The sequence below is a fragment of the Zingiber officinale genome, chromosome 7B (assembly GCF_018446385.1).
Source record: "Zingiber officinale cultivar Zhangliang chromosome 7B, Zo_v1.1, whole genome shotgun sequence".
Lineage (NCBI taxonomy): Eukaryota > Viridiplantae > Streptophyta > Magnoliopsida > Zingiberales > Zingiberaceae > Zingiber > Zingiber officinale.
Genome location: NC_055999.1, coordinates 21,943,541 through 21,954,657, shown reverse-complemented (window position 1 = coordinate 21,954,657; position 11,117 = coordinate 21,943,541). Strand labels below are relative to the sequence as shown.

The window sequence follows — 11,117 nt, the reverse complement described above, 5'->3', positions numbered from 1 at the left end:
CTCAGCAGCCTAATGGAGTTCGGAACTAGTTGGCCGAGCGGGATGCGAAAATAGTTGCACACTTGTAAGAAAAACTTATGTGGAGGAAAGCATAGCCCGACTAAAAATTGGTCTCGAAAAAAGAGGACAGTGCCGGGCGGCGGTTCATGAGGCCGATCGGCGGGGGTGGCTAATACTATGTGGTGGTCGGCAGGGATTTCATAGGTCCGAGCAAGGCGCAGTGCGCCCTCCTCGTCAAACCGGCTCTCCATGGTCGTGTACCAAAGACCAGGAGCGTCGGCGGTCGGCTGAGAAGTGCTAGTCATGGTCGAAAGTAAAAAAGAAATGCGGGACAAAAAGAAAGGGAAATCAAGCAAGGAAGAAAGGTGGCAGAATGACAAGGGTAGCTAACCGAAAGCGTAAAGGAATGAGGAAGTGAAGAAAAGAAGGGCTTACGAGTAAAAGGGTGATCAAAATGGGTTGCGAGGTCGTCAGAGAGCTGAGAAACGGAGTCACCGGAGCAGAAAGAAGCAACAGGGTGTCGAAGTGCGATGGAGCAGGAATGCGGCGGAGAGAAGAAATCGGAAACTTTATAGCGTTGGCCTCTGATAGCCCTAGCCGTCGGATTCAGGTTGCAAAAAACGAAGCTATCATCAAACCGTTCATTTCAAACGGCGGCTGTCCCATCGGAGGTAACGCCACCGCCATACGCTGACAAAAGCGAGATCGCCACGTGTCAGCAGGATACAGGTCACATTTAATGAACGCCCCTTACTGCGCGCAGTGCGCGTGCTGGGCAGTAAGGGGGAAGATTCGGTATGGATTCCAAGGGAATACAAGGCACGGGCAAGACACAGCCGAACGGGTGCAACGAAGAGGGTGAACCGAGCGGATGAGCATCCCCAAGCCCTGCCGAGCGGACTAGTGTAGCGGCCGTTACTCAGTTAGATCGGCAGTCCAGTCAGTCGGACTTCGCCTCCTTCGACTAGACTTGAGGGGGAGGCAAGTGATCTGGCGATAAGAACAGGGGACCCCCATCTTGAGGAGTCAGCGCCACGTGGAAGTCAAAGGGCCAGGTTGCACATCGGAAAAGGATGGGCCGATCGGACGCTCGAGAGAAGGCCAGATCGATCGGCCGACCGGAGAAGGGTGGCTGACCGACCGGATGGCCGACCGGTGTTTAACTGACGGCCAAAAGGCACCCCGATGGGAGTCGGGGTTCCGGCGCTCGATTGAACAGGAACGAAGGGCCGAGCGGAAGTCACGCTCGGCCGAAGACATAAGGTAGCATACTGCTAACAATCTCCACAAAGCACATGACCGAGAATCTCCCAAGTAAACTACTATATATGTCCGGCCGGACGTAAGGCGGAGGCTGTCCGGCCGGATGTCCGACAGGGAGTAAGGGGAAAAGGACAAGGGACATCTTTTTCTGACAGCGGGCATGTTCTACGTTCAGGCCATACTCAAAATCCTACAGCAGAAGGATCCGCTGTCCCATCATAGACGTGCTCAAACTGTAGCAGTATGGTGTCAGGTAAGCTCCTCTGACAAGCCCATACTACGGTATGGGAAAGGACACGTGTACACCTCGATATGTGTGCACTCGCTTCTCCACAGCCCTATATAAAGGCCCTCACCCTTCGCCAGAGGTAGGCGTTCTTTGAGACTTGGAGCCACTTTCTTGTTGTCGAGCTTTGCCTGACTTGAGCGTCGGAGGGTCGCCGCTGGGAACCCCTTCTCGGCCCGACTTCTGTGCAGGTTCGTCGGAGGATCATACGACCAGTCGGAGATCCACATCAGCGACTCGGAGAGCGCCACGTGCCCAGCGTCCGTTGATTCAGCCTTCGGACAGGATCATAACGAAACCTATGTATGGATATAAATTACAACAACAGAGATTATTATGTACGTGAACATAAGGGGAACAAATGGAAGAATTAATTTTAAATACAAAATACTTAATGCTTGTATTGTTATCATCTTTACAACCTAACTCCCCAGAAAAAAAAAAACCACTAGGTTGAGCTAACATATGATCAATCTTTGAGCTCCTGGTGAGCCTCATAGTCTCAATAACAGATGAAGCTACCACTGGAAGGAAGGGAAACTGCAAAAAGCCATCACAACGGTCTTTATAACCACCAATTATTGTTGATGGAAGCATGGGAGGAAATTACACCAAACTATCAGCGCAGCAATTTCCTGTCCAAGAACAAGAATCTTTGTGGCCAGCATCAAGTTGTTCAGCAAATGTTTCCACAACCTGGTCAACTAGTACAAAGAAAATATATATGAAGTTGAAAGGATCAAGCAGTATACAAGAGAGTTTAGATGTAGGCTCAACGTGGAAAACTGATAGAAACTACCATTCTTCTATGCAATAAAAGCAAAAGTTTAAGACATCAAGACAAGTCAAAACAAAAATGCTAATATCAGACACTATTTTGTTACATGCTCAAATCCAGTGTAAATCATTCAATAATAAACCAAACCAAATGAAAATAAGTGGAAATCAGACAATATTAAAAAACCCTAAAAGGATCGGCATGGTTTGGGATAATGTAGTGCTCTGCTAGGAGATGGTTTGTGCAGCTATGCAGAGATGAATGTAGTGCTCTTCTAGACATTTGAATGAAACACTATGATCATGCATCCAGTGTAAGCAAACAGTTAATAAACAAGCAAATGGAAAAATATCTTATTTTTCGTAATGAATTCCAAATCTAGAAACATAATCGCTATACTTTTCCTCACTTACAATCTGACCCATGATGTATTTGAACAATGAAACCAGATCCTAGGGAGAAATGAAATTTTGTTATCTGTGAAAATCCTAATTCCAGTTTTTCAGAATATATGCAGTGTAAAATGCAAGTTATTTCCTTTACCAACACTAAGATTTATTGTATGGAAAGGAAAAAAGATGCATAGAAACCCTAAAAGGATCGGCAGTAAACAGAAAAGGGAAATTGAAAATTTTTTATCTCTTTACAAATACCTTTTTTTACCCGAAAACAAGATCCTCTTGAAGTTGGACTCCAACCGAGGTGAAGAAACTTGCTGTCGCCGCCGATTTGAAGAAGACTTGCAGGAGAAGTTTGTCGCCGTCGATGAAGAAGGCGAAGCGGGAGAAATCTGTGGTTGCTGCCGGTTCGAAGAAGACGAAGAGGGAGAAGTCTGTCATCGTTGGTTGGAAGAAGACGAAGAGGGAGAAGCCTCTATGTCGCCGCCGCCGCAGGTTCAAGGAAATCTGTCGCCGATTGCTCTAGGGTTTGTGAAAGAAGAGAGGGAAGAAAAGTGTCGTAGATAGGTAAACAACGAAGCGAAACGAAAGGTTATATTTGAGAAAAAAATTTACTTAACCCTGGAATTGTCCAAAACCTTACGATTTGGAGGTTTTCTGATTCCGGGATATAACCTCATTTTCCTGGCGTGGCAGGAATCAAATATAACTTTGGAATCCCTCATGACCCTGAACCAAACACGGTTAAATAACATAACCTTGGTTGGATAACCAAGGTCATGGAGAATAACCCTGAACCAAACATGCCCTTAGAGTGTGCTAGCACTCTTAAGGTGTTTCGGCCAAGGAGAGGGAGAGTAGAGAAGAAGAAAGGAGGAAGAAGATGGAGTTACACTAAGCACACCCAATGCATTAAAAGTGGCCGGCCACTTAATGAAGGGGGTTTTATCTCCATGTAATACCAAGAGTCAAGGCTCTTGGTATTCCTCATAAGGTGGCATACCATGAAGTAACCTTGATGATGTGGCACATCGTCATTGGCCGGCCCTATGCCAAGTCACAATGACATGACATTTGGTCAAGTCAAGGTCAAGTCAAACTTGACTCTTCATCTTCCCTCTCAAGTCAAGTCAAACTTAACTTAAATTCTCCTATTGTTGATCAAATCTAACCATTGATTCAAGCCAATTTGATTTAATGAATCTCTATTCATTAAACGAAATTTATTTAATGAGTCATAATCTAAATTAGACTCATTGGACACATGAATCAAATTGAGTCCAACTCAATTAGTCTAATTTGGATTACTCTTGATCCAATTTGGTTCATCACATGAACTTAATCCTCTTGGTTCATCATATGAACATAATCTCCATCTAATTGCCCTTTGTGTATGACCCTATAGGTTCTTGTAACGTTGGTAATGCTCCTAAACCCATTTAGAAACATAAATAATGAGCGGTATCTAGCAACACATCATTACTACCCAAGTTACAAGAATGTTGAGATCCAACATCACCTTTGTGACTACTAATTGTGACTCTCACAATATGTGGCAATGCCCTTCTATCCTTGACATCTAGATTGATCAATTTGAGGCATAGACCGTGTCATCCTCTAATCAATCTATATCTTGAACTCCAAGTAGACTCACTCTAATCAAATGAGCTCAATATCTCATATTGACTCATTTGAGCATGACCATGCACTTAGTGATCTCACTCTATCAAGAATAATGATGTCACTCCCGTCATATAGGAGGGATAGATCCCATCTACATCACTCATATCCCTCCGCATAATTTGTTACATATCCAGTAATCACCTTTATAATCCACCCAGTTACGGGTGACGTTTGACGAAGCCAAAGTATACAACTCCTTATGTAAGGAACCATGGTGACTTCAAGTCCAAGGACTAATAGTCACATGAGAAAGTATATGATACTCATATAACGATCCATGATACTTTCTCATGGCGGGTCATTCAGCATACATTCTCCAATGCATACTCATGTGTCAACTTAATATCTCTATATCCATGACTTGTGAGATCAAGTCATCGAGTTGACCTACATGTTAGTCTCGTCGCATTAACACTGACCCTGAATGTTAATACTTGAATATGAATGATTAAGAGTAGTGTTCTCTATATCATCTCACTATCGATTCAACCAATCGATTGATATAGATAAGAACTTTCTACTCAAGGACGTTATTATACTTAGTTATTTGGTACCAATACAAGTAAGTATAATAACCATAAAGAAAATGCCTTTATAAATATATAGGAATATGATACATCGAGTCCATACAACAATCATCATATGATTAGCTCTAGGGCTCTAACTAACACTATTCTCTCTCTGACTCGAGAGTAGTTGAGAGTTCCAAGATCGAGATATTCTTTACCAACTCAAACATAATCATGGATCAAATTATTCTCTCTTCAAGTCTACAAGTATTCGAGATGGTTGACTTTAGAAACTCAAACCCTTTAGTTTATTTTGGTGAAGGTAGGGTTGGCTCCATAATGAATAACGAATGGATAATTTTTTAATATCAAACACATTAATCAATAAAAAAATTTAAGAGTTTTATAAAATCTAAATGAAACAGCACGTACAACATTACCTCCTCTATGATAGAGTTGACAAATGATTATCAGTTTAGTTTTAGTCCTTTTCTATTAGGTTTTTAAAAATATATGAAATTAAAATTAAGGATTTTCAAGTTCAGATAGAATTTGGATCGGAGGTTTTTAGATCTTGTTGTCATCAAATTTACTTCTGATTGGCCTGATCTAAATTTAAGATTTAAAAAATTTTAGATTAAATTAAACTTTATTTTTAAAATTAAGATGTTTTATGTATATAATAATAAAAAGTTAATATGATAATAATAAAGTATTAAAATAAAAATAGAAAATAATAAAAAGAATCTTTTTTAATTAGGTCAGTCGAATTATTTAGATTGATCAGATTATCCAAAATCGGATTCGAAATTTTAAAATATATCTAAATCAATTTTTTTTAATAATATCTTTATTTCAATCCGACCTTAACATCTGCCCCCAATTTAGCTCTTAATAAATGGCGTCGTAAGAATTGTTATAATTATGTCTGTCTTCCGAGACTGGTGGGGTGGAGAGAGCGAAGCGATTCAAAACATGCTTTCCTCTCCTATCCTAAGTCAAACGTCAGTTCCCTTACAACGGCAAATATTAATTAGGTTCAAAGCAGGCCCGATCTTATTTTCTATTAGAAGAAAATATCTAACCACTCAATTGGTCAATCAAGATCATGCATAAATCAAATCTATCGACATTGCGCTCATAAATAAAGCTGCTTCAAATTTCGGCCAGAAACCAACAAAAAAACAAACACAAGTCCTTTTCTTTTTCTCCACTAGCGCTCACCTTTTAGATTAAGCATTATCTTTTCTTTTGATTCGAAGATTAGAAGTATCTTCTGTCGATCATGTCCATTGTCCAATAATTAATCCGTTGTTTCTGCTAGATAATGGATGAAACGAGTTGCTCTGGAAATCTCTGCGCCTGAGAAGCAGAGTAAGAGAGGTGGTGGTTTTGGCCATGGCGGCCGCCGCAAAGGTGCTTTCTTTTCTAACTGCAAGCTTTCTTCTTGTTCACTTGGTTACCACGGTGGCAGCTTCCTCCGTCGGCCATGAGATCCGCAGAGGCTTCTCAGCTGGCCACGACACCTCCTATTCCCAATTCCAGCCCCTGCTCGCCGACCCCACTGGCGTCTTCTCCCTCGGCTTCCTCCGCGCCGCCGCCTCCGACTCCGACTCCGACCAGCTAAACCTTGTTGTCCTCCACCTCGCCTCCTCCACTGCTCTCTGGCACGCCGCCCTCGCGCGTCCCCTCCTCTGGGAGGCACCTGTTTCCTTATCCTTCAACGGCAGTCTTGTGCTGTCGGATGCAGAAACGGGGATTCTCTGGTCGACTCCTGCGATCGACGCTGGCGATCGCCTCGTGCTCCTTAACTCGTCCAACCTTCAGGTCCAGAAACTGGCGGCGATGACCGCCGTGGTGGTGCTCTGGGAAAGTTTCGATTTTCCGGCGAATACGCTGGTTCAAGGTCAGAACTTTACCTCGGCCGCCGACGTTAAGTCTACAGACCAGCGCTTTTCGATGAGGGTGGAGGAGAGTTACCTCGCCCTTTACATGGAGCTCCCCGGAGGCACGCCGCCGGTGATGTACTGGAGGCACGCAGCCATGGAAGCCAAGGCCGAGATCGTCGCCGGCGGAGGACCGATATACGCGCAGGTGGGAGAGGGGTTTCTAGGGATGTACCAAAACGAGTCCGCTCCAGTCGACGTGCTCCCCTTCAAAAGCTTCAATCTAGGAATCCGCGGTTTCCGCCGCTTAACCCTAGAATCCGATGGCAACCTCCGAGCTTACTACTGGAACGGCACGATCTGGGCCAAGGACCTTGAGGCCATCGCCGACCGCTGCGATATCCCCACATCCTGCGGCGCCTATGGGCTCTGTGACTATTCAGGCGGATGCGGCTGCCTCGACGGCGCCAGGAAGGCGGATAGGTGCCTCCCGGCGGCCTCCGGCGACTTCTGCGCGGCCGGAGCGAACGAGTTCGGAATCTTGAGGAGGAAAGGAGTCGACTTGGCGAACAAAGTACTGGCGGCGAACGAAAAGGTGGGATCTTTGGAAGAGTGCGAGGCTTCCTGCGAGCGGAACTGCAGTTGCTGGGGCGCGATCTACAACAACGCTTCAGGTTACTGCTACCGGTTGGACTACCCCATACAGAGCCTAGTGGCGGCTGACGAGAGCAAGGAGGGGTACTTCAAGCTCAGGCCGAGCGGCGGCGGCGGCGGCCGCAGTAGGAAGGTAAAGGTGGCGTTTCTGGCGGTGGGCAGTTTGGTGTTAGTCGGAACGACGACTGCGGCGGTTGTTGCATACGGTGTACGGAGGCGGCGGCGGGGAGTGACGGCGAGAGTGGAGGGATCGATGGTGGAAGGGCTGACCCCAGGGCCTTACAAAGATCTCAATTCAGCTTCGTTTCGATCTATCGAGCTCTCCTAAACTCACAGATTGCTATTAATTTAAGAATCATAGTGGTCCACGAATGCCTCTGAAATATTCAGCATCTTTCTCCATCTCTGCATTCACCTCCTTCGTTGGATTCTGATAACGCAATTTACAAAGAAGGCGGCGTCAAGAAAGATATACTCAAGGAAAACATAAGTGAATGAAATGTTTGATTTTTTTTTTTTTATAATCCAAATATCTATCCTTCGTCTTCATCTTGAAGGTGGACCACACTAATCATTGTAAGTGAACATTAAGTCTTTGATCAAAATAATGTATCCATAGTTCCTTGTCACAAAAAAAAACATACCATGTACTCGGGAAAAATTCCTTCCACTCTCTAATTATTCTTTATCATTTATTTTCCTTCACGTACACTATAAATAATATCTCTGGGATGAACGTAATCATCTTTCTGATACAACTAACATAAAAACATGACTCCCACAAGTTAGTGCAGTAGATATATGCATATGTTTATTCTAATAGATCTCAGGATCAATTTTCAATGGGTATTGATGTGGTGATAAGGTGGGGCTTATTCTGTGGGAATAGTTGTCATGGTGGAGGTCAAAGTCAAGGCGGTCAACGCTCAGATAGCATCGGCCGGTCGGCCGAGCATGCCCCGAAAGAGAGGAGAAGTTCTCGATCCGCCACCGCCTTCGACACGGGGAGGAGTCAAACGACCGACGCTCAATGGAGTAGCAGACGATGTGCAGAAGCTGAGTCAAGCGGCTACCCCGCTCGACGAGGCAGCAGGACTGGGAATTGGCACAATAGAGTTTCGGCCGAGCAGCTACCCCGCTCGGTGAGGCAGCAGGACTTGACATTGGTGGAGCGGAACTTTTGCCAAGCGGCTACCCTGCTCAGCCTAGCAACAGGACGCAACACAAGCATAGTGAAATAAGACCGAGCGGACGTGGCACAAGCATGGTCGGGTTCTGGCCGAGCGGACGGGATACAAGAACAGCGAAGTTTTGGTCGAGCGGGCATATGGCGGAAGCTTCCATTGTCACTTCAGAGATATGCTCGCCCTGTCAAAGTACTATGTCAGGGACACTTTATTGACAAGTCTTTTCAGGGAAAACTTGGGGAAGCATGCACGCGCGCTACAAGAGCTCTATATAAAGGGGGGATCCAAGCATCGGCGGAGGTATGCAATATTCACTGTATACAATATTCGCTTGGGGAATAACCATTGAAGAGAACAGAATCACAAATTTCATTGTGGTGGACGCACCGTCGGCTTACAACGTCATCTTGGGCCGACCGGCCCTTAACGAGTTCCGGACGATAGTGTTTACTTACTGCCAAAAGATCAAGTTCTCGATAGACGACCAGGTGGGCGAAGTCAAAGGCGACCAGCTGGCCGCTCGGTGATGCTACGTCGAGATGGTCAAGTCCGACCCGAGAAGCGCTCGGAAGAATTCGCGCTTGGAGGTGAACGCATCACTGAAAAGCCTCCTACATTGGTGTACGAATAAAAGGAGGAGGTTCATATCCACCCTAGTCGAGCGGAAGCAACCACTTTTATTGTTGTCGACCTGGAGATGGAGAAGAAGGCAGAGTTGGTCGCCTACCTTAGATAAAATCATGATGTGTTCGCCTGGTCAACACATGAGCTCCCCGGTATCTCTTCGAGTGTGGCTCAGCATGAGCTTCATGTCCGACCGGACGCTCGGTCGGTGACGCAAAGAAAGAGGGACTTCAGCGCGAAGCAAAATTTGATCATCTGGGCAGAGATAGAAAAGTTGTTGGAGGTCGGCCATATTAGGAAAGTTTAATTTCCGAGCTGGCTAGTCAATGTTGTGTTAGTCTCCAAGCGGGGTAATAAATGGTGGATCTGCATCGACTTCCGTGATTTGGACAGGCATGCCCAAAAGACTTCAATTTGTTACCCAGGATAGATCAGATGGTGGACTCAGCGGCAGGCTGCGAGCTGATCTACATGCTCGACACATACCAAGGGTATCACCAAGTGTCGCTCGCCCGCGAGGATCAGGAGAAAGTCAGCTTCATTACGGCTGACGGAACGTACTGTTACAACGTTATGTCGTTCGGACTCAAGAATGTCGGATCCACTTACCAGAAGCTGATAAACAAGGTATTCCGACTACATATCGGCTGTAATATGGAGGTATACATTGACGACATATTAATAAAATTCCTCCGAGCTGCTGACCTATGCGTAGATATCGAGGAGACCTATCGAACGCTGAGGGTTTATGGGATAAAGTTAAACTCCGACAAGTGTCTGTTTACCGCAAAGAGTGGTCGCTTTCTGGGTTACATTGTCACCGAGCGGGGTATTCAAGTCAATCCAAGCAAAGTCAGAGCATTGCAAGACATGTTGCTGCCTTGGGCTTGAAGGAAGCTCAACAGTTGATCCGTCGGATCATCGCGCTGTCTAGATTTATATCCAAATTGTTTGAACGGAGCCTGCCATTCTTCAAAGTGCTTCGCTAAGCTACAAAATTTCAGTGGGACGCCGAGTGCGATCGGGCATTGGAAGAGCTTAAGAAACATCTTAACTCATTGCCTGTATTAGCCAAGCCAATTGTTGGTGAGCCGCTTTGGATCTTTTTATCATCCAACGAGTATAACAGTTGGGAGCCCTAGTTAGGTAAAATGGTCAAGAGCAGCAACCTGTATACTTTTAAAGCTATATATTAAAGGATGTAGAGTCTCGCTACACCGGTCTGGAAAAATTAGCCTACGCTTTAATTGTCGTCGCTCGGAGACTTCGTCCATATTTCCTCGCACACTCAATCATCGTGCTGACTAACAGCTCCTTAGGACGGGTTCTTCTCAACCCCGAGGTGTCAGGAAGACTGATCAAATGGACGATTGAGCTGAGCGAATTCAACATACAATATCAACACCGAGCGACAATCAAGGCTCAGGACTTGGCGGATTTCATCATAGAGGTCTAGAATGTCGAACCGAAAGCAACGTGGAAGATATATCTTGACGGCTCGTCCACTCGGCAAGGTAGCGGAATTGGCATATTGCTCATCTCACCTTGGGAAGACCGGATGCAGCTCTCCGTTCGGCTTGACTACCGCGCCACCAATAATGAGGCAGAGTATGAGGAGTTGATAGTCGGCCTACATGCAGTCTGGCATGTGGGAGTCATTAAACTCCTCATCCACTCAGACTCTCAGTTGGTCGCTCAGCAACTATCCGGAACATTCAAGATAAGCAATGCCCGACTCAGGCTTTATGCGGAAGCCTTCGAGAAGCTGAAGACCAACTTTCAGGAGGTCATTATACAAAAAATCTCTCGATCAAAGAACCAAGCAGCAGATGAGTTAACAAAACTGGCT

General features: G+C 45.5%; 1 protein-coding gene across 1 annotated transcript; it reads left to right on the top strand.

Annotated features, from left to right (window-relative positions):
- The first annotated feature begins 6,164 nt into the window (after nt 1-6,164).
- LOC122005515 (PAN domain-containing protein At5g03700-like) lies at nt 6,165-8,098 on the top strand. The gene has a single exon (XM_042560556.1). It carries the CDS (start codon nt 6,316-6,318, stop codon nt 7,783-7,785), a length of 1,470 nt encoding a protein of 489 aa, XP_042416490.1. The 5' UTR covers nt 6,165-6,315; the 3' UTR covers nt 7,786-8,098.
- Nucleotides 8,099-11,117: the final 3,019 nt, after the last annotated feature.